The sequence below is a fragment of the Mobula hypostoma genome, chromosome 11 (assembly GCF_963921235.1).
Source record: "Mobula hypostoma chromosome 11, sMobHyp1.1, whole genome shotgun sequence".
NCBI classification, from domain to species: domain Eukaryota; kingdom Metazoa; phylum Chordata; class Chondrichthyes; order Myliobatiformes; family Myliobatidae; genus Mobula; species Mobula hypostoma.
The window spans coordinates 111,186,291-111,210,680 of NC_086107.1; the positions used below are offsets into that span (position 1 = coordinate 111,186,291).

The following is a 24,390-nucleotide window of genomic DNA, read 5'->3' on the forward strand; positions in this document are numbered from 1 at the left end:
AGGAGCATCTTTGGTAGAGCTTGAGAGAGCCAAGTGTAAGGACTGACTGAAAACTCACTGGAAGGAACATTCACAATACAACAGACGGTACTTTGGTCAGCCACTCCACAGGCAATTAATGAAGTACTAATTAGGAAGAGTTGTATTTTGTTACTTTCAAAATAGTTTATACAGCACTGGTATTACAAAATAAAGTCAAAATGGCACCCCCACGCCCCCACAACAGTGCAAAGATCACAGCAACTCTTTAGTAAATCTACACTGAACATTGACTGGAAGTGTGTTTGTTTGTGTGTGTGTGTGTGGGGGGGGGAGTGAAAGTCTGAAAAGATTAATCCAACTCTAACGAACTTTCACTGAGGAATACATCAGAACGAAACAACTTCTACAATGGAAGGTGGGAATGGGATCGGCTGGTTGTGTGTTTGCTCTTGTATTTTCCACCTGGTGGTTTCTTTTTTTAAAATATATAATTAATTAAACTAGATGCTGGGAGTATAATAGTTAGCCTGAGAGAGATTTAAGATCTTTTTAAAAAATTGATCAAAAAGGGATTTTTAAAACACAAGAGATGCTGGAACCTTCCGGAACACACAACGCGCCGGGGGAACCCAATAGGTCGGACAACATCCACGAATAGGAATAAAAGAGCTGGCGTTTTGGGCTGAGACCCTTCATTAGACTGAAACGTCAGCTATTTATTCCCCTCCATAGATGCTACCTGACTTGCCGAGTTTCTAGAGGGAATCCTGAAGGGCTATTTTATTTTCCCACAGTAATAAAGAGGAATAATGTATAGACAAGATGGCTCTGAAACCTATCAAGACTTTTCTGAGAAGCAGATTAGGATCCACCCTCATCTTAAGGAGGCTGTTTGAAGCACTATGTGACTAAACTCCAAGCTGAATGAACAGGCTTCATGCTGTACTGCAACTTAATACCATTTTGCTTGATTGGATCTTGTGTTTGGTGGGTCTCACACCCAGCCCCAACCATCCTTCTGAAGAGAGCTGCCTGCCCGCCCACTTCACCCCTCCCTTCCCAAAGGAGGGAGTGGAACAGAAGCCATAAGACTATAATGGTAAGAAGCGCTAAGGCAAAACGAAGACAGAGCAGGCTTTAGGAATAACTCTACTTTGAGTACACCGACATGGGAAGAAAAAAAAACAAGTCGTTTATTGGCCAGAGATATCTTCTGGATCTGGGCAACTTAGCTTCTGACCAGAATTCAATCAAACGACCACAGGAGTTTTCAAAAGGAGTGCACATTCTTCTCTGGTAGATGGCAGTGTCTGAGGTATTAGACGCAAGAGCAGAATTAGGCCATTCGGCCCATTAAGCCTGCTCTGTTGTTCCAGCGTGGCTGATTTATTATCCCTCTCAACCCCATTCTCCTAGTAACTTTTGATGCCCTGACTAATGATGAACCTATCAGGATTTCTATCAATTCAAATTTCCTCACTCCCCAAGACCATAAGACCCAGATTTTTGTAAGCGGAGGGGGCGGAGGCAGGGGGAAAAACGAGAGTGCCTATTATGTAATTATTTAAAATATGTATTGCCCCGAGTTTGTGTGAGAAACAGGGAGGCAAGATCCTCTCATTTGAGGATGGCCTCTGTGCTACTCACAGGGCAGGCCCTTGGGTAGGCTGCACACCTTTCAGCTAACAGATAACAGGCATGGGTTCGTGTGGTGGGGGGGGGGGTTGGGGACAGAGGTGCACGAGAGAGTACGAGTAAAGGACAAAGAATTTACAAAAATAGCATTGTCTTTTCAAAATGGAAATCCAGTTTAAGATTTAAAAAAAATTTAACTAGGCCCCAAGATCCATTTTCCCTGAGCCTTGTACATCGGCCGTAAGGGGGAGGCCTACTCTCTCTTGCGAAGTATCGTGTACATTATCCCACTGGCCAGTGTCAAGGGGAAACAGAGCCAAGCCAGGACATAGGAGGAGCCGTACCAGCCAGTCTTGTCGTCACGGTGGAAGTAAATGGTGTAGATGCTTGCCGCGATCACCACACACAAACCTGGAGGAGGACACAAAAGCACCTTTCATTTCACCGCTAGACAAAGTGGTCTCCACACTGAAGCTTTAAATATTAACAAAATCATCAAAAATACTCTGCAAGAGTCTCAGAGGAGAGCCATCCTTTCTTGCAGACTGCCACATGGGTGCTCAGGACATGTTCTGGTCTCTAGAGGCGCAGTTGAACATCACTTCCTGTACACAAGCTATTTCTTTTTTACATCATTTCCTGTGTGAATTAACTTGAAGCACGTGGTGAAAAGATACCCATCCACCAAAACAGCAATATCCGTGAGTCTTATATTTAGTTAATATTGGCAAACATTTTGAGGGAAGTATTATGTTTATCGCCCATTGCTATTGTAGCCAGCATCCGCACCGGAGTGGGTTCGAATCCGGCCCGCTCCTCGCATGCTTTCCACCCGTGCTGGGCTGAACGTCAAGCTAGCAACTCGACCTCGTAAAAAACAGACAAAAACGCTAAAATGGCTAGGTTGCCACCCGATGCATCACAGGCGCGGAGAGGAACAACAACAAAATATTGCTAGTAAGATATTGTACCACAAATTTACTCTTGTTCACAGGGCATAGTTATAGAGTGATGTGTACATGTATTATATTGGTTAATACTGATTGCGAGAATAATCAACCGTTTTAAGACACGTGGTGATTCTGTATTGAATTTAGTACTATTTAACTTGCTGCAGATTCAAATTCAAGATCTCAGTAAAAGCCCTGAAAGTTGCCTCAGGTGATTTCTTTTTTGAGACGGTGTTTAACTCACTGCAGAGCTTTGCTTATCCGCACTGCGAGGGCAGCAGAGGACGCTAACAGGGGACAAGCAGATGCTGATCCAAGACCACAATGTGGATAAATAAACGCAGATACTCAAAATAGGAAACTCAGTTGATTTTTAGATTTAATCGGCTTATAGTTAGGGGAGGTTGAATATGTTAAGAATTTATTCCCGAGATCCGTGGAGCCTTTGGTTCATGGTAAGGGTCTATGGTGTAAAAAAAGTAGAGAATCCCTGCCCTAGAGCGTGGGAGAATGAGGAGAGGTTTGATAAAGGTATACAGAATTATTTGGGTAAATGCAAGCAGGCTTTTCCCACTGAGGCTGGGTGAGACTAGAACTAGAGATCGTGGGTTAAGGGTGAACGTCTTCACTCAGACAGTGATGAGGGAGTGGAGCAAGATGCGAGTGGAGGAGGTGGATACAGGTTTGACTTCAACATTTAAGAGAAATTTAGATGGGTACATGGATGGGAGGGATATGTCCAGGGTGCAGGTCGATGGGAATAGGCAGAATAGTTGTTCAGCACAGACTAGATGGGCCGAAGGGCCTCGTTCTATGCTGTAGAGCTCTATGACTCTACCTCAGGGGTTCCCAACCTGAGATCCACAGACCCCTTGCTTATTGGTATTGATCCATAGCATGATAAAGGTTGGGAACCCCTGTTCTATGAGAAGAGGTTAGTGATTGATCAGACCACAAGATGGATTCAAAACACTTGATTTCCTGATTTTATACATCCTTTTAATAAATGAATAAGACTGTCAGACTTTGCATGAGGGCACCTAGCTATTTCCTTCCTGTTTCTTGCATGTCCCAGGACTTCTAGAACGCAATGATTTAACTACAGCTGCTATTTTTTCTTCTTGAATCCCTCTGACCATCAACCGCGGGTGACTACAAAGAACAAAATGTTGTCCTCCGAGCTTGGCAATTTACTTGTAAACATTTCATCACCACGCGAGGAGACATCCTCAGTGCGCTGTCCAGATGCTTGGCGTTTATATGCACTTTTCAATCAGCAAATTTAAACGTCATTTCGGATACTCAATTGTGATGTGAGGAAGAAATCTCATCGCCGAGTGGCTGTGCAGTCAATTTCATGCATTATGGTTGGGAACTTTGCTGGCAACAGCTCATAAATAGCATTGAGGTCTACATGTTTGTTTACTAAATTGTCCGTGGAAAACCACGCTTCTAGGAATTCTCTTGCTTGCCGCGTGTTCACTTGCGCCATGACTTTCACTGACGTCCAGCCGAATTTGTGCCCCTCTTGATCTTCACTGGTTAACTGGGCATCAGTAAAAGTCATGGAGCAAACGAAAACCCGGCACACAAGGGAATTCCTAGAAGTGTGGTTCCCACCAACAGTTCTTAAACGAACACACAGTCCTCGATCCTATTTATGAGCCGATGAGGACAAAATTCCCGACCACAAAGTTCACCGCACGGGCAATCAGCGACCAGACTTCCTCGCCACATCACAACCGAGTTTCTGAAATGGCGGCCAATCAGCTGATTGAAAAGTGTATGAAGGCCAAGCATTCGGAGGACACGCCACAATCAACAGTGCACTGACAACGTCTCCTCGCGTGGTGACGAAACGTTTGCAAGTGAATTGCCAAGGTCGGAGAACAGCTCAACCCAACCGTCGACCACTCGAGCCTTACATCTTCTGGATTATTTCTAAGAGCAAAATGTATGCAGACTTACAGGCGAGCAGCTGGAAGACACCGGTGAAGATGAATCGATTTCCTTGATTCAGTGTAAAGAGCTGGCAGATGAAAACGAAGAGCCCGCAGCAGCTGAAGATCACAGCCAGCACCATGCACGCCTGGATCGCCTGCAAGGATTCTAGAGGTACAAGTTGAAAGGTCACCAGGTGAAGAGAGAAACCAAGACTACCTAGTTAGGGGATGTTTTCCATTTCTTCCTCTTTTCTACAAACTTCAATACATTAATTCATTAGATTCTGATACATTTGTAATCGAAAGGTTCTTCGAAAGTCAACAATGAGACATAATTTATTGCTAACGATTAAGTAATCGGGTTTAAGATGGCACTGGTGAATCTCAGCAACTTCTGGCTGGTGGCTAACGAGAGGGGGAAAAACAGGTGAATACTTTGTTAGTCACTCCTTTTCTGGCAAATGACCATTGTAGACAGTAGGCTGTGACTTCCCTCTGGACTTGGAGGCAATTCGATGTGACAGAACAGAGGAAAGGCGAGAGTGAGGAAGAACCAGGGTTTGATCAGCTTAAGTGCCTTGCTGAATCAGAAAGAACAGGTACGGGCCAAATCCTGGTGGCAGTGTCCAGGCACCAGAGGATACTCAGGTGACTGAACGACGATTTAAGCGCTGGGCCAGATTGAAAAGGTCAGGGTGTCAGGGCCCAAGGTGATGGGTGGGCTGATTCAGCTCAATGCTCTGCGACATTTGCTCTGGCTCTGCACTAAACTATGTGTCTTGGACTCTCTTTGAGGACTGCAGTTCAGAAGGCTATTTGCCTGCAGTTACTGTTTGCATGATTTGTTTTTTTTTTCCTCCTCCCTACACATTGGGCGTTTGACCGTCTTTTATAAAATGGGATCTAGTGAGTTTCACGGCTGCCTGTAAGGAGATGAATCTCAAAGTTGTATATATATACTTTGATCGTAAGTGTACTTTGAAGTGTTACAAGAGCAGAAAATGATCAAAAAAAGAGCAGAGAGGTTAAAGCAAAAGCAGTCATTATCTCAGACGAGAGATATGAAATTCCAGTGATAACAATTAACCGAGAAACTTCCCAGATTCAAGTGGCTTGATACCTGCTACTGAAAACCAAGAGGTTTCTAGAAAAATTCAGAAGCATCTGTACTGATATTTCTAGAAAATATTCACTGAACATGTTTATAGAAACACAAGCATAATAAGTTAAACTATAAGAAAAACAGAAAGAAATTAACAATTTGACACCACAATCCAACAAACAGTAGAAAAAAAACACAGAAAACTGATACAAACTTTTATTTTCATTCCCTCCATTTTTCCCAGCGTTTTCCATTCTCTAAACCAGAGTTCCCAAACTAGCGTGCAAGGACCCCTTGCTTAATGGTATTGGTTCACGGCAACTAAAAAGGTTGGGAACCCCTGCTCTAAACAATCTTTTCCTAGAATGTGGAACAGTACTGTGCAATATAGACCCTTAGCCCATGATGTTGCTTTGAACGTTTAACCTACTCCAAGATTAATCTAACCCTTCCTTCCCTCAGACACATGGATGAAAGCTAAAATGGTTACCTCAGAGTCCTGTAGATGTCCCTAATGTACCTGCCTCTACCACCACCCCTGGCAGCACATTCCACGTACCCCCACCCCCCTCGTACTTTCCTCCAAATACCCTAAAGTTGTGCCCCCTTGTATTAGTCATTTCCACCCTGGGAAAAGTCTTTGGCAGTCCACTCTAAGCCACGTATCACCTCGTACACGTCTGTCAAGTCACCTCTCATCCTCCTCCTCTCCAAAGAGAAAAGCTCTAGCTCCCACAACTACCCTCATAAGCCATTTTCTCCAATCCAGGCAGCGTCCTGGTAAATCTCCTCTGCACCCTCCCTAAAGCTTCCCATCCTTCCCTTAATGAGACGACTAGAACTAAACACCACACTCCAAGTGTGGTAAACCAATCACAAACAAGAGAAGATCTGCAGATGCTGGAAATCTGAGCAACACACACACACACAATGCTGGAGGAACTCAGCAGGACAGGCAGCATCTAGGAGAAGAGTACAGTTAGCATTTCAGGCCAAATCCCTTCGGCAGGACTGGAGAAAGAAAGCTGGGGGGACGGGAGAGAGAAACACAAGGTGACAGGTGAAACCCGAAGGGAAAAGAGATGAAGTGAAGGGAAGTAAATTGTTGAAAGAAACAGAAGGCAATGGAAGAAAGAAAAGGGGGGAGGAGCACCAGGAGGAATGGGCTGGCAAGGAGATAAAGTGAGAGCGGGAAAAGAGGATGGGAAATGGTGAAGGAAAGGGGCTGGTGGTAGACCTGAGGAGAGCTAAGGTACCGGTGACCCCTGTTTCAATCCAGGGGGTCAGTGTGGACATGGTGGAGGATTACAAATACCTGGGGATATGAATTGACAATAAACTGGACTGATCAAAGAACACTGAGACTGTCTACAAGAAGGGTCAGAGCCGTCTCTATTTCCTGAGGAGACTGAGGTCCTTTAACATCTGCTGGACGATGCCGAGGATGTTCTACGAGTCTGTGGTGGCCAGTGCTATCATGTTTGCTGATGTGTGCTGGGGCAGCAGGCTGAGGGTAGCAGACACCAACAGAATCAACAAACTCATTCGTAAGGCCAGTGATGTTGTGGGGATGGAACTGGACTCTCTCATGGTGGTGTCTGAAAAGAGGATGCTGTCTAAGTTGCATGCCATCTTGGTCAATGTCTCCCATCCACTACATAATGTACTGGGTGGGCACAGGAGTACATTCAGCCAGAGACTCATTCCACTGAGATGCAGCACGGAGCGTCATAGGAAGTCATTCCTGCCTGTGGCCATCAAACTTTACAACTCCTCCCTTGGAGGGTCAGACACCCTGAGCCAATAGGCTGGTCCTGGACTTATTTCATAATTTCCTGGCATAATTTACATATTATTATTTAACTATTTATGGTTCTATTACTATTTATTATTTATGGAGCAACTGTAACAAAAACCAATTTTCCCGGGATTAATAAAGTATGACTATGACTATTACCAGAAGTTCAAAAAAAATCAGTGTTCATAACATCAGGTTGGAGGTTACTGAAATGGAATATACGGTGTTGTTCCTGCAAACCAAGTGTGGCCTCATCACAACAGTGGAGGCGGCCATGGATCGCCATACGGGAATGGGAAGTGGAATTAAAATGGGTGGCCACTGGGAGATCCTGCTTTCTCGGGCAGACGGAGTGCAGGTGCTCAGTGAAGTGGTCTCCCAATCTACGTCGGGTCTCGCCAATACACAAGAGGCCACACTGGGAGCACCAGGCACAGGACATGACCCCAACAGCCTCACAGGTGAAGCCTCGCCTCACCTGGAAGAACTGCTTGGGGCCCTGGATGGTGGTGAGGGAGGTGGTGTAGGGGCAGGTGTAGCACATACTCTGCTTGCAAGGATAAGTACCAGGAGGGAGATCATTGGGGAGGGATGAATGGACAAGGGAGTTGCGAAGGGAGCGATCCTTGCAGAGAGCAGGAAGTTTGGGGGGGGGGGGAGAAAGGGAAGGAAAGATGTTTTTGGTGGTGCAATTCCAAGTGTGGTCTAACCAGGGTTTATGGAGCTGCAGTAGACTGAGAGGTCAGAAGTCCATCTTCTGACATAGGTTCCTTTTCTCTTCCAGCGTGGCACGGCAACGTAGAGGTTCGCGTAACACTTCACAGTGCCCGCTGTAAGACTGGGGTTCAATCCCCACCGCTGCCTGTAAGAAACTTGTACGTCTCCCCGTGACCGCGTACGTTTCCTCCATGTCCTCCCACATTGCAAAGATGTATGAGCTAGGGTCAGTAAGCTGTGGGAATGCTACGTTAGGGTTGGAAGTGTGCTGACACTCGCTGGCTGCCCCCAGCACATCCTCAACACAGGCAACACATTTCTCTGTATGTTTCAACGCACAGGTGACGAATTAAACTCACCTTTAAGTCCTTTTATATTTAAAAAAAAGACTGATAAACGGCCAAAAGATGACAAATTAGGTACATGGATAGTGGAAATATGAAGGGCTAAGATCCCACTGCAGGCAGTTTAAATGGTTTCGGCATGGACTAGATGGGCCAAAGGGCCTGTTTCTGTGCTTTACTTCTCTATGACTCTCAGGTTGTATCTGAGAGACTGCCTCATTGAATAAACCCGATTAAAGCCGAGACAGGGTATCCAGGGAGCAATAGACAACACAGAATTTGGATGCCAGTGGCAGGTAGTCTTACCATCCAAACCTTTATAGTCTATAACAAAACAGGTGCCGTTGCTGTAGAAACATCCCTTCCAAATGTCCGTGCCATGATCATCTGTGGTCCACCAAACCTGTGAGCAGAAGAAACAGTCACCATACAGGATGGAAAAGAATTGGGGTGGGGGTGAGAAATACAGGCCAATGAACAAATTGCTAACCAGGATGCGAATAGACGCAATTTTAATCAGATCCCGAGCTGAGACACAATCGCTGGCCCGGATGGCCGTTGTTTATCAATGTATCCTGTTGATATCCTGGTACTTCCTTAAGCGTTCGAGGATTGCTGTCACCAAAGACACTCACAATGTACCGTGGAGAGCATTCTAACTGGCTGCATCACCTTCTGGGATGGAGGGGCCACTGCACAGGGTCAGAAAAGGCTGCACAGAAAGTTGTAAGCTCGGCCAGCTCCACCATGGACACTGGCCTCCCCAGCATGCAGGGCATCTTTAAAAGGAGATGCGTCAAAAGGTGGCGTCCATCGTTAAGGAACCCCCATCAGCCAGGACGTGCCCTCTTCTCATTGCTACCATCAGGGAGGAGGTACAGGAGCCTGAAGGCACACACTCAGCAATTCAAGAACAACTTCTTCCCCTCTGCCATCTGATTTCTGAATGCACAATGAACCCGTGAATACAACCTCAGTATTTTTTCTCTCTTTTTGCACTTTTTTAAAAATATACACTTATTGTAATTTATAGTGTAATTTACAGATTTATTATAATGTACTGCTGCCACGAAACAAGTTTCAAGACATACTGTATGCCAGCGATACTAACCCTGACAATTCTGATCTGGTGTTTGTCCTTCTCCCCAACACAATTCTGCTCACCACCTCACCCCAGAGACATTTCTCCCAGTTATATCCCAGCTGGATTAGACTGCCTCCTGTCTGATCAATTCAGTCAAGCCAAGATCAGTTCCCTTCTCAGCCCCAGAAACCCATTCCATCCATCAATCTTTTCTTCCCCAAAATCACTGGATAACTTAGCCTTGCGAACCCTCTGAAAAATACCGCAGATGCCGGAAATTTGTGCAAAAGCAGAAAGTGCAAGGAATACTCAGGAAACTGGGCAGCAACTGTGGAGAGTGGTGCAGGGTCAATGCTTTGAGTCAGCAATCTTTCTTCAGAACTGGGAAAGTTAAAAACTAAGTTAGGTCTAAGTTCCTTCAGGTTGTTATAGCCAGGGATGGTAATGGGGACAAGCTCCCACTACCTATTAAACGCTCCCAATGGTGTTTGCCTCCAACTGTGTCTGACAACAAGTCCAGCTCCTGGCCTTCACGTGTGGCTTAGCTACTAAGTCTGGTGGAACCCAGACATCCCACCTCTCCCGGAAATTCCGGGAGTCTCCCGCATATTAATAGTGGCTCCCTGATGCCCGCAAATTATATACAATATCACGGAAATCAATTTTTTTGAGAGCGAGCGAGAGAAAAGCAAGAGAGAGAGAGCGAGAGCGACCACGAGAGAGAGCGTGCAAGCGAAAGAGCGAGAAAGCAAAAGAGATAGCGCAAGAGCGACCATGAGAGCGAGAGCAAGCGAGAGCGACCACGAGAGAGAGAGCGCGCGAGAGCGCGCCATGGCAGAGTGTTCCAAAAAAAGAAAATATAAAACGTGCGTCACCCCAGACTACACTAAAGTGTACCCCTGCCTAATAGGGGTCAAAATAATGACAGTGTTGCTCGCTGCACTGTTTGCAACAGTGACTTTTCTATTGCCCATGGTGGGTTAAGACTGTAAAAGACATGTTGAGGTGAGTTTAACAGGTGTCATTCATTCATTAGCATAGCTAACGTTATTTAAACTAGCTGGTCAGGAACTACTCTATTGCAGACATCCCACCCCTCCCAGAAATTGATGGTGCTACCTCCCTGAAATGAATTTTTGCAGGGTGGGATGTCTGAGAACCATTTCTACTGACAGGAGTAGGGGGAAAAGGCGGGTTACTCGTGCCTTGAAACTAGTCGCTTCAGGCAGATGGGGCTTGTCTGCTGTGGCTGGCAGCTCATCTAGGAGAAGAAAAACTCTTATCTCAAACTTCTGCTGCCTTGTCACTTTTTATTGTCATTTCAACCATTACTGCTGGTACAGAAAATGAGACAACATTTTCCAGGACCATGGTGATACATGAAACAATACAAAAACTACACTGAACTACGTAAGAAAAAAAAACACAAAAACTACACTGGACTACAGACCTACCCAGGACTGCATAAAGTGCACAAAACAGTGCAGGCATTACAATAAATAATAAACAAGACAATAGGCACAGTAGAGGGCAGTAGGTTGGTGTCAAGCCAGGCTCTGGGTATTGAGGAGTCTGATGGCTTGGGGGAAGAAACTGTTACATAGTCTGGTCGTGAGAGCCCGAATGCTTCGGTGCCTTTTGCCAGATGGCAGGAGGATGGAGAGTTTATAGGAGGGGTGCGTGGGGTCCTTCATAATGCTGTTTGCTTTACGGATGCAGCGTGTGGTGTAGGTGTCTGTGATGGCGGGAAGAGGGCCCCGATGATCTTCTCAGCTGACCTCACTATCCGCTGCTATGCCTGCTCACAGGGAGTAAACTCTGAGGGGAAATTCCAGAGCTGGAGCCCCCAAGGCAGTCCTACATTGAGTTCAGCGCTGACTGGCAACTCCTGCAATGCTGCTGGTGGCAAATTGCATCTGCCTCTGCCCTTCCTTTGGGTTTATCAGCTGCGTGGAGAGGGGGAGCCTGCTGTATGGGCAACAGCTCACACTCCGTATCATACTGGCCTGGCTTGTGAATCATGTGGACAGCTAAGACGCAGCATCCATGGTCAACTCTGATCAACGGAGGCCTCAAAAGGTCTAAACTGCAGAGAGGGATTAATAGGACAAAGGGAATATCAGTGAAAGGGCAAGACAATGGTTGCCATGGAGATAATCTGCAGAGGCTCTCTGGTCATAATGGGTTAATAGGGACAGTTAGAAGGTACAGTCCCATATGCCTAAGGATAAGCTGTTTCATTTTTATTCGGATATATCTCCCTTTTGTGATAGATGTAATAATGGAGAAGGTTCATTGATCCATATGTTTTGGACTTGTCCGAGTCTTGAAAGATCTTGGAAGGAAGTATTTCAAACTTTTTCGGAGCTTTTTAAAGTAAATTTTAACCCTAATCCTTTGACTGTCTTATTTGGTATTGTTGGAGGAAATGGTATTATTTTGGAGACACATAATCTGCATATTTTGGCCTTTATTTCCCTTATAGCCGGGAGGGCATTGTTATTTAAGTGGAAGGATGCCACTCCGCCGACTCATAATCATTGGTTACATGATGTTATGTCTTGCTTAAATTTACAGACGATTCGCTGTTCAAATTCTGAACCTTTTAACATTGTGGGGACCTTTTTGGAATTATTTTCAAAATCTTTGATTTGCTATTAAGCACAGATGTTGGCTAATAATATGTTTTACTACATGTTAAGGATTTCTTCCTTTTTTTTAAACCTAACAGCTGTTTTTTTTCTGGTAGTAGGTTTAGATTTTTTGTATCATAAAATTATCTCTTTTCAATATTATGTTTAGATTTAATTTTATATGGATATGGAGTAATTACACTTTATCTGTGATTTCAATATATTGTAATCGATACATATTATATATTGTACTGTACTCTATTTTATGTAAGAAATTAATAAAAATATGGAAAAAGAAAGAAAGAAGGTGCTGTGTTACTAACAGCAGGAAGGTGAGACTGGCTCTGCAGGGCAGACTGTGTTAATGGGAGAAGAATCCCAAGCCAAAGATCACTAGAAGACAGGCAGAAATGTTTGGGTTGAGTTGTTCTCCGATCTTGGCAATTTACTCGCAGTTTCATCACCATGTGAGAAAACGTCATCAGTATGCTGTTGATTGCAGTGTTTCCTCTGAATACTTGGCCCTTATATACTTTTCAATCAGCAGATGGACATAATTTCAGAAACCCAGCTGTGGTGGGGTCAGGAAATCTCGTTACTGATTGCTGTGTGGCGAACTTTGTGCACTGTGGTTTGGAATTTTGTTGGCATCGGCTCATGAATAGGATCAAGGTCAATTTGCTGGTTTACAGAATTGTTTGTGGAAAACCATGCTTCTAGAAATTCTCTTGCGTGCCGTATGTTAGCTTGCGCCGTGACCCTGTTTATGAGCCAATGCAGGTAAAATTCCAGATCATAACACACAAAATTCACCATCAGTGATGAGATTTCCTCTCCACATCACAATTGAGTTTCCAAAATGATGTCTAATCAGCTGATTGAAAAGTGTATAAAGGCCACGCAGTCAGAGGACTGGCCACAATTAACAGCGCATTGACGATGTCTCCTCGTATGGTGACGAAACGTTTGAGTAAATTGCCAAGATCGGAGAACAACTCAACCCGACCATCAGCCACCCAAGCTACGCACTTTCAGAATTATTCCCAAGAGGCAGAAACGCTCAGTTGTGAAACAAGGCAAGTTACCTGAAGTCTGGAAAGCTGCAATATGCTTAGAATTAAAAAGGGTGTCGTTCCTCACTGCAGGAGGTCACTTACAAATGGGTCAGAATGGCAGCAGGGTGGAGAATTGGGAAGCTCTTCCTCACTCATCTGGACTCTCTACAGCTGTGGGGATTCTAGCAAATTCTCTACATTTTGTCTCCGAACTGGCCTCTCCTACTGCAAGTTCTGTGAATTTAGATCATTTACTGTTTCTCCATTACCACAGGCTGATACGTCCCAACAAGACATTATCACTCTCCTTGGGATCAGTGCATCCTCCGCCAATTAACCACATTAGCTCATATGTCCAGAAGACAAACCCTACAACATACTCTGACTCAACCTCTGTTAGGGAGATGATTCGCACGGAAATTGCAGGCTCTGTTAAAGACCTGATTCATACGGAAATCTCAACTAATCTCCAGAAAATTGCCGATTCAATGGATAAGATGCAAACATTTATTGCGGAACATCAGTCGGCTATATCTGATCTTCAAAAATTCGCGCAACAAAGTGAGCTTAAGATGGGGAAAATCGAAGAAACAATTAATGTAATGAAGAAGAAACTTGACTTTTTGACATTTAAAAAATCTGACTTGGAATCTAGAATGCGACGGCAGAATTTACGAATGATCGGGGTGAGGGAAGCTGTTGAAGCTAACAACCCCATGAAATATTTCTCTCAACTTTTAAAAGATGCATTCCCTACTGTATTTCCTGACCAACCACCGCTACTGGATCGTGTTCACAGAATCCCATCATACTCGTCTAGGTCAGATAGACCTAGGCATGTTATTTTACGTTTTCATTATTTTCAAGACAAGGAGAGACTGTTTCGATTCGCTCGATCTAAAGGTTTCATTGATTTTTCGGATCTTAAGTTCCGATTCGTGGAAGATTTCAGTAAACCAATCTGGGACCAACGGGTTCGTTACAGATCCGTGATGTCGGAATTCTATAAGATGGATTTAAGACCAGCGCTGCTGTACCCTGCACGTCTAAGGATTCGTATGTTAGATGGAGCCCTTCGTTTTTTTGATTCTCCATCGGATGCCCAGAGTTATCTGGATTAACTTTCATCTTCAACATCTTAATTGCCTTTTTTTAATTATCTCCGTTGATCGGAGGCTGTGAATTGGTTGGTTTTAACTTTTTCGTGCCCTATCTGGGCAGAAAAGTTTATTTTTGATTTCTTAATATGGCTGCTAAACTTTCTTTTTAACTGCGTCATTTCTTTCTTTTCCCAGGGGATTCTGGGTGGTTACTTCCCTTTTGTCATCTTACGTATTTCCTGTGTGGCCTTAAATTTTGTAGTTTTTTTTAAATTTTATTCTGTTTTGCTTTTTATAACCACTTTATGTTAATAATCCTATTTTTTCTTGTTGCTGTGTCTATTCATGGGTTTGAGGTTTATTGTGGTTTTTTTTTAATATATATTTTCCGGCTTTTGTTCTGTTCTGTGTGTATTTTAATTGAGCTAACTTTTTTTTTTACTTACTTTTTTACTGTTTTACAACTAGCTGATCCTTTTCATATTTATACCTTTTTTTTAGGGAGCGTATACCGGAAGTCATGGGGGTAGTTTTAGCGCTTGCTTCTTTCTGGCGGGTCTGCTTTAGATTTTGCCTTGGGGTCTTGGGGCGGTGGGTGGTGGGAGGGGCTTCACGTTTTAGTTTGTTTCTCTTTGGGCTATATACATTATTGAAGTACTGGTTGCGTCCTTTTCCCCGGTATCTTTTGTATGTTCTGTTTCCTCTCCGGGTTTGTGGGTCGCGCCTATCGTCAATCCTCCTTGTTGTGGGTTGACTTTAGGATTTATGGAGTCTATTATTAATTTTGTCTCCTGGAATACTAATGGTCTTAATCATCCTATTAAAAGGAAAAAAGTTTTTAAAGTGTTCCGGAGACTTAAAGCACAAATTTTATTTTTACAAGAGACCCATATACGGAGGGGGGACAGACTACGTTTTTTCAAATTCTGGAAGGGACAACAATTTCATTCAAACTCCAATGCTAAGATTCGAGGCGTCTCTATTTTTATAGATTCCTCAGTTACTTTTACACAACAGGATATTATCTCTGATCCGAATGGTAGATTTTTATTGGTTAGTGGTTTACTATTTAATAAAAAAGTAGTTTTGGTTAATGTTTATGCTCCTAATATGGATTGTCCGGAATTTTATAAATCATTGTTTGATCAGTTTCCGAATTTGAACGAGTTTTCATTGATTTGGGGCGGAGATCTTAATATCTGTTTGTCTCCAGCTTTGGACCATTCGGCTCCTTTACGGACTTTACCTAATAAATCTGCAAACTTGATTAATTTTTTCCTTTCTGATTCTGGGTCGACGGACATTTGGCGTTTTCTGCATCCTCAGGAAAAAGATTTTTCCTTCTTTTCACATGTTCATCATTCCTATTCAAGAATTGATTATTTTTTCATTGATTCTCGTCTCATTCCTTCAGTGATTAAATGTGATTATGATTCTATAACCATTTCGGATCATGCTCCACTTAAGCTTTCTATTAAAATTATGGCCAATATACCAAACAATAGACAATGGCGTTTTAATTCGCTGTTGCTTCAGGACTCGGACTTTGTTAATTTTATGAATGAACAGATTGAGCTTTTTTTTTTACAATTAACCATACAGAAGATATTTCGGTTAACACTCTTTGGGACACTTTTAAAGCCTATATTCGGGGTCAGATTATTTCGTATTCCGTTGCTTTGAGGAAGAAACAGAAGCAGGAGGAGATGGCAATTGTGGACAAGATTAAAGAAATTGATAAGAAATATGTTATGGCTCCTTCTGAGGAGTTATACAAACAAAGAACTGAACTTCAAATGGAACACAGTTTACTACTCTCGTCCTCGATTGTAAACCAATTAAAGAAAACAAGAAGTGACTTTTATGTTCACAGTGATAAAATTGGCAAGCTGCTGGCTAATCAATTGAAATCTAATTATGTTAAATCTCAATCAGATTTATAACCAAAATGATCGATTGATATTGGATCATGTGGGGATTAATCAAACCTTTTGTGATTTTTATTCTTCTTTATATCAATCAGAGTCTCCTCGAGATTCTAAATATATGAATGATTTTTTAGATAAGTTAGACTTCCCTCAGATTTCACAGGATATGTCTTCTTTATTAGATACTTCCATTACAATGGATGAGATTAAGAATGTTATTTTTTCTATGAATCTGGGGAAAGCTCCTGGCCCTGATGGGTTTACCGTTGAATTTTATAAATGTTTTGCTTCTTTATTGATTCCTTGGCTCTGTAAGGTTTTTGAGGCTTCTTTGAAACTTGGTAAACTTCCTGAATCTTTTAATAGAGCATCAATTTCTCTAATACTAAAGAAGGATAAAGACCCTGCTCAATGTGCATCTTATAGACCAATATCTTTACTAAATGTTGATTCTAAAGTTTTTTCTAAGTTATTAGCAAATAGACTAGAAAAAGTACTTCCTTCTATTATTTCGGAAGACCAAACGGGTTTTATTAAAGGTCGTTACTCTTTTTATAATATTCGTACATTGTTAAATATCGTTTATACTCCCTCACAAAATGTTCCTGAGTGTGTTATTTCTTTAGATACCGAGAAAGCTTTTGATAGAGTAGAATGGCCTTATTTATTTAAGGTGCTTGAAATGTTTAATTTTAGCTTGAAATTTATATCCTGGATTAAACTGTTATATCACTCCCCTGTAGCCTCGGTTCGTACTAACTCTTTAAACTCACCTTTTTTTCCTCTCTTTCGTGGTACTCGACAAGGCTGTCCTCTTAGTCCCCTATTATTTGATATTGCATTAGAACCTCTTGCAATTGCTATTCGAGAATCTTCAAATATTACTGGGATAACTCGGGGATTAAAGTCCCATAAATTATCACTCTATGCTGATGATTTACTTTTATATATTTCTAATCCTGAGAGATCCATTCCTGCTGTTTTAGAGTTATTAGCACAATTTGGTCTTTTCTCAGGTTATAAATTAAATCTTAGTAAGAGTGAACTTTTTCCGATTAATAAACATCTTCCCTTATATTATAAATTTCCATTTAAATTGATTAATAATTACTTTTCATATCTTGGGATTAAAATTACTTGTAAACACAAAGATTTATTTAAGACTAACTTTTTACCATTAATAGACCATATTACTCAACTTTCATCTAAATGGTTTCCCTTATATTTAACTTTGATTGGTCGTATTAATGCAGTTAAGATGTTTTTTTTGCCAAAATTTTTATATGTGTTTCAGGCATTACCAATTTTCGTTCCTAAATCTTTTTTTGATAAAGTTGACTCTAAAATTTCTTCATTTATTTGGCAGAATAAGAATCCGAGACTGGGTAAAATACATTTACAGAAAGCTAAGAGAGATGGAGGTTTAGCATTACCTAACTTTAGATTTTATTATTGGGCTATTAATATTCGACATATGAAATTTTGGTTACTTGACCAGGACATACTATCTATTCCTAAATGGGTAGCATTGGAATTACAATCTGTTCAGGGTTATACACTTGGTTCTATTTTAGGTTCCTCTCTTCCTTTTGATTCGAAACGTCTTAAGCAGGTCTCTAACCCGATAGTTAAATATGCTTTGCGCATTTGGTTTCAATTCAGAAAATTTTTTGATCTTAATTAATTCGGGTTAGCGATTCCTATTTTAGGTAACATATTTTTTCCTCCCTCTTTTACGGATCGCGCTTTTCAAACTTGGAAGACTAAGGGTATTTTACGGTTTTTGGATTTATTTTTAGATGGTTCCCTTATGTCTTTTGAACAATTATCTAATAAATATAACTTATCAAGAATACATTTTTTTAGATATTTACAAGTTAGAAATTTCCTAAGTACTATACTTTCTTCCTTTCCAATGCTTCCTCCTATATATATTTTAGATTCGATAATTAACCTTAATCCATGTCAGAAAGGTGCATCGGCTATGATTTATAATATTATTATGAAACTTAGGAAAGCTCCATTTGATAAGATTAGGGTAGATTGGGAACAGGAATTGGGGCTTACCATTTCTGTGGATGATTGGGGGCAGATTTTACAATTAGTTAATACTTCCTCTATTTGTGCTAAACATTCCCTAATTCAATTTAAAGTGGTTCATAGAGCACATATGTCCAAAGATAAGTTAGCGCGTTTTTACTCGCATATTAATCCTTTCTGTGATAGATGTTCGGGGCAGATAGCCTCTTTAACTCATATGTTTTGGTCTTGCCCTACTTTGGAAACTTTTTGGAGAGATATTTTCAATATTATTTCTAAGGTATTAAATATAGATATCTCTCCTCACCCTATTACTGCTATCTTTGGACTACCTAAAATTTCTAGTAATCTTTCCCCTTCAGCCCGTAGAATGATTGCATTTCTTACTTTAATGGTGAAAAGATGTATTTTACAACATTGGAAAGAGCTTAATGCTCCAACTACCTTTTTTTGGTTTTCTCAGACGATTTTATGTTTGAATTTGGAGAAAATTAGAAGTAACCTTTATGATTCTTCATTTAAATTTGAACAGATTTGGGGACCTTTTATTCGATATTTTCATTTAATGTAATATTTACCCTTCTTGTTTTTTTTTTCACTGTTTTTAATGGAGGTCGGGATTGAGGACGTGATTTTAAGTTTAACTCTGTTTGGTTTCAAGTTAGCCCATTGCTTTGCCTTGCTTTTAGTTAGCTGCACGGTGGGTTTTTTTTTGGGGGTTTTTTTTTCTTTTTTTTCCATTGATATATATAAAATTTAGTATACTATTATGTTATCTTGGTTTCTTATGCTTAAATTACATTGTAGTATTTTCTTTTTGGTATTGTTAACTTTTGGAATTTTATTATACTTCAACATTGTATTAATGTTTATATGGCTTACCTTTTTTGTATACTTACTCAATAAAAAGATTTAAAAAGAAAGAACAACATACTCTGACCTCTCCCTACCGCAGGTATTCCCTTTGACCTATCCATTCCTTCCCCTTTTCTGCAACTTGACACTAACTTTCTACTCGCTTTCCCAATTCTGATGAAGTCTCTCTTTCCCAATTCTGTCCAAATGATTTTTGGCCTAAAATGTTAACACTGTGTCTCTTTCCATGGATGCTGTCTGACCTACAGTTTCCTTCCAACATTCACTGTTGATAAGACTGTAAGATACAAGAAGCACATTTGGACCATTCCGCGTATTGAGACTGCCCTACCACTCGATCATGAATGATTTGTATTCCCTCACCATCACATTCTTCTGCCTTCTTCTCACAACTTTTGGCACTCTTACTAATTGCTGATTAAGAACCTATCATCCTTCGCTTTAAATACATATACCCAATGACTTTGCGTCCACAGCATCCATGGCAATGAATTTCACAGATTCACCACTCTCTGGCAAGAGAAATTCCTCATCTCCTTTCCAAATGGACATCTGACTATTTTGAGGCTGTGCCTCCTGTCCTAGACTCTTCACTATTGATTATAGTTTTATTTGTCACATATGCATCAAAACATACAGTGAAATGTTATGTGTCAAATCAGTGCTGGGCAGCCCACAAGTATTGCCATGCTTCCAGCACAAACATAGCCTGCCCAAAACTCACTTACACTAACCTGCATGGTTCTGTGCAAAATTCTTTGGGCAAACAGTGCCTATAAAAAGTATTCACCCCCCTTGAAAGTTTTCATGTTTTATTGTTTTACAACATTGAGTCACAGTAGATTTAATTTGTTTTTTTGACACTGAATAATAGAAAAAGACTCGTTTGTGTCTACGAAGCGATCTGAATTATTTACAAATATAAAACACAAAATAACTGATTGCTTAAGTATTCATCTCTTCAAGTCAGCATTTAGTAGATGCACACTTGGCTGCAATTACAGCCTTAAGTCTGTGTGGATAGGTCTCCGTCAGCTTTGCACATTTGGATACTGCAATTTCCCCCATTCGTTACAAAACTGCTTAAGCTCTGTTAGATTGTATGGGGATCATGAGTGAACAGCCCTTTTCAAGTCTCAGTTGGACTGAGGCCTGGACTCTGACGTGGCCATTCCAGGACATTAACTTTGTTGTTTTTAAACCATTCCTGTGTAGCTTTGGCTTTATACTTGGGGTCATTGTCTTGCTGGAAAACAAATCTTCTCCCAAGTCGCAGTTCTCTTGCAGACTGCATCAGGTTTTCCTCCAGGATTTCCCTGTATTTTGCTGCATTCATTTTACTCTCCACCTGCACAAGCCTTCCAGGGCCTGCTGCAGTGAATCATCCCCACAACAGCTACCACCATGCTTCATGGTAGGGATGGTGTGTTTTTGTGTGGTGTTTGGCTTGTGCCAAACATAGTGTTTAGTCTGATGGCCAAAAAGCTCAACTTTGATTTCATCAGACCATAGAACCTTCTTCCAGCTGACTTCAGAGTCTCCCACATGCTCTGTGGCAAACTCTAGCTGAGATTTCATGAGTTTTTTTCCACAGTGGCTTTCTCTTTGCCACTCTTCCAAAAAGCTGCGACTGGTGAAACACCCGGGCAACAATTGTATGCGCAGCCTCTCCCATCTCAACCACTGAAGCTTGTAACTCCTCCAGAGTTGTCATAGGTCTCTTGGTTGTCTCACTCACTAGTCCCCTTCTTGCACAATCACTCAGTTTTTGTAGGCTGCCTGTTCTAGGCAGATTTACAGCTGTGCCATATTCTTTCCATTTCTTGATGATTAACTTAACTGTACTCCAAGGGATATTTATTGACTTGGAAATTTCTTGTATTCATCTCCTGACTTGTGCTTTTCAATAACCTTTCCACGGAGTTGCTTGGAGTGTTCTCTTGTCTTCATGGTGTAGTTTTTGCCAGGATACTGACTCACCAGCAGCTGGACCTTCCAGATACAGGTATATTTTTACCACAATCAATTGAAACACCTTGACTGCATACAGGCCTCCAAAAACAGATCTCCATTTAACTAATTATGTGACTTCTAAAACCAGCTGGCTGCACTAGTGATGATTTGGTGTGCCATATATTTTATGCAATCAATTATTTCGTGTTTTATATTTGTAATTAATTTAGATCACTTTGTAGAGATCTGTTTTCACTTTGACGCAAGTTTTTTTTTGATCAGTGTCAAAAAAAAAAGCCAAATTAAATCCACTGTGATTCAATGTTGTAAAACAATAAAATATGAAAACTGACTGGGTGGGGCAGGTGAATACTTTTTATAGACTCTTTTGATGTAGCTAGGGTGCCTAAGACATCTGCACAGTACTTTATTTGCCAATGTGGAGCGGAGACTGAGTTTGTAAATCTGGCAGGAGGAAAAAGATATTGGGAACAGTGAGGGTGGATTGCTGGGGTAAGTGTGGGACAGGCGGCAGAGAAGGAGTGTCAGGGGCGAGTGTAGACTCCAGGCAAGGTCATTTGATTCCAATAATTGGTTTATTGATCATTGCAGAAAGCTGTGCTGCCTCTTTTGGAAACATCCTCTGACACCTTGACCGGAGCATCTAATAAATGGCTACGATGCTTTCTAAGGCCCACCCACTCCAACCTAACCCCATCCCCCTTGAAGAGGGAGTGTCACCCAGGAGCAGGTGCGAAGGCAAGTTTGTGACATACGTCACAAACCAATTACTTCTGATCATTAACGAAGACTGACCAGCAGCTCAGAGCACGATGGATCACCTCCACGATCTCGGAAGAAATTGGGGTTGTGAATTGTGGGATCTGAGCCTTCGTGGCTGGACCTTGCTCGACGAGTTTGAAAATTTCCAGAGGATAGGAAATATGGCAAATTTATAAGGATCACGCTGCAAGTCTGCACTGGATACACACAAAAAAAAATGTTGGGCCTCTACTCACTGGAGTTTAGAAGAATGGGGGAGCTGGGATCTCATTGAAATCCATTGAATATTGAAAGGTCTAGATACAGTGGACGTGGAAAGGATCTTTCTTATAGTGGGTGCGTCTTGGGCCGGAGGAAACAGCCTCAGAATAGAAGGACGTCCCTTTAGAACAGAGATGAGGAGGAACTTCCTTAGCCTGAGGGTGCTGAATCTGTGGAATCTGTTGGCACACATAGCTGTGGAGGCCAAGTGATGGGGTATATTTAAAGCAGAGGTTGATAGGTTCTTGATCAGAAAGGGGGTCAAAGGTTATAGCTATGGGACATTCCCACCAGACCAGGCTCAAAAAAAATCTGGTTCATTTTCACAGATGGAAGACTGGTACTGGAGATGGATGTGACTGATCCCCACCTGTGCCAAAACACTCCATTACATGAGGTGCCAGAACCAATCGGAAGTGGGCAAAACCAACAGTGTGAGCCCCATCCCATACTTACATTGTTAGCTGTAGCGATAATGAGAAAGATGATGGTCATCAGGTGCAAGAGGCAGATTGACACTAGTAACAGCAACATATTGAATCCAAGAAGTTATCTTTAGTTGACTGCTGCACAATTTTGACCCTGTGGAGAGTACAAATACATTAGACATAAGACGTCAGTCATAAGACATAGGAGCAGAATTAGGCTGTTCAATCCATCTAGTCTTCTCTGTCATTCCATCATGGCCAATTTATTGTCCTTCTCAACCTCATTCTCCTGACTTCTCTCTGTAACCTTTGATGTCCTTACTAATCAAGAACCCATCAAACTCTGCTTTAAATACACCTAATGACTTGGCCTCCGCAGCAGCCTGTGGCAATGAATTTCACAGATTCACTACCCTCTGGTTTACAAAAAAAAAATCTATCCTGATCTCTGTTCTAAAGGGATGGCCTTGCATTCTGAGGCTATGTCCTCTGGCCTTAAACTCTCCCACAATACGAAAAATTTTCTTCATGTCCTCTCTATCTAGGCCTTTCAATATTCACTAGATTTCAATGAGATCTTCCGTCATTCTTCAAATCTCCAGCAAGTACAGGCCCAGAGCCATCAAATGCTCCTCGTATATTAACTCTTTCATTCCCAGGATAACTTGTGAACCTCCTCTGGACCCTCTCCAATGTCAGCACTTCCTCTCTCTGTTAAGGGGCCCAAAACTGTTCACAATATGTTGTTTGGTTGCTCATTCAACTTTATATATTGCTGGAATCAGCTAAACTCCAGGTAGGTCATGAATTTTCCAACATTTAATGAACAATAATTGGATACATTGATGGTAACAGCCAAGATTCCTGGAATTCTTGATCTAACTAGAGACATGGGAGGCTACAGATGACAGAATCTGGGTGAACTCAGTGGGTCTGGCGGCATCTGTGGAAGGACGTGGACAGTTAATGTTTTGGATTGAGACCAGATAAATGGTGTCGACCCAAAAAGTTGGCTCCCCATTTTCCTCCATGATTGCTGCCCGACCTGCTGAGTGTTTTGTGTGTTGCTCAGTGATCTACCCAACCCATCTTGGGCGGTGCAAGTTCGGCGCTCAGCCCTCGCCTTACTTTCCCGTCCAAGCCTGTTGGGTGTTGTTGATCCCTCCAATGTCTCTGCCACCAACATCAGACAAGCAGCTCACTAGGAGTACTGGCAAAGAGATTCAAGACCACATCTAGAGATACTAAATTAGATTCTGTGTCACAAACTCAGGAAATCAAGCAAAATATACTCTCCCCAGGTTAGGAATGCACAACTTATAGACATCCTTACACATGAACCAAGTCCTAAATAGAAGGATAGTCTGAGTGAGTGAGGGCTTTTCTCTTTGTAGTGAAGGAGGATGAAAGGTGACTTGAGAAAGATGAACAAGATGCCTAGATCCAATGGGCAACTAGAGACCTTCTCCCCCCAGGGTGGAAATGACCAATATGAAAGCGTATAATTTTAAGATGATTGGAGGAAATTGTAGGGGAAGCTGCCAGAGACAAGTTTGTTTTTTTTTAATTAAAAAACAGAGTGATAAGTGCATGGAATGTTCTGCCGGGTGCAGTGGCAGATACATTAGGGGTCTTTAAGAAACTCCTACAAACAAGAGAAAATCTGCAGATGATGGAAATACGAGCAACACACAGAAAATGCCGGAGGAACTCAACAGGCCAGGCAGCATCTATGGAAAAGAGTACAGTCAACATTCTGGCCCGAAACATCTGTCTTT

General features: G+C 41.9%; 1 protein-coding gene across 2 annotated transcripts in view; it reads right to left on the reverse strand.

Annotated features, from left to right (window-relative positions):
* Positions 1–301: 301 nt before the first annotated feature.
* LOC134354108 (peripheral myelin protein 22-like) overlaps positions 302–24,390 on the reverse strand; it is a 44,630-nt gene continuing 20,541 nt past the window's right edge. For both annotated transcript variants that reach the window (XM_063062886.1, XM_063062887.1), the window contains exons 2-5: positions 22,641–22,766; positions 8,778–8,874; positions 4,536–4,676; positions 302–2,028 (exon numbers count right to left, since the gene is read on the reverse strand). In XM_063062886.1, the coding sequence (XP_062918956.1) occupies positions 1,871–2,028; positions 4,536–4,676; positions 8,778–8,874; positions 22,641–22,718 (474 nt within the window). In that variant the 5' untranslated portion in view covers positions 22,719–22,766 and the 3' untranslated portion in view covers positions 302–1,870. The remainder of the gene's footprint in view (positions 2,029–4,535; positions 4,677–8,777; positions 8,875–22,640; positions 22,767–24,390) is intronic.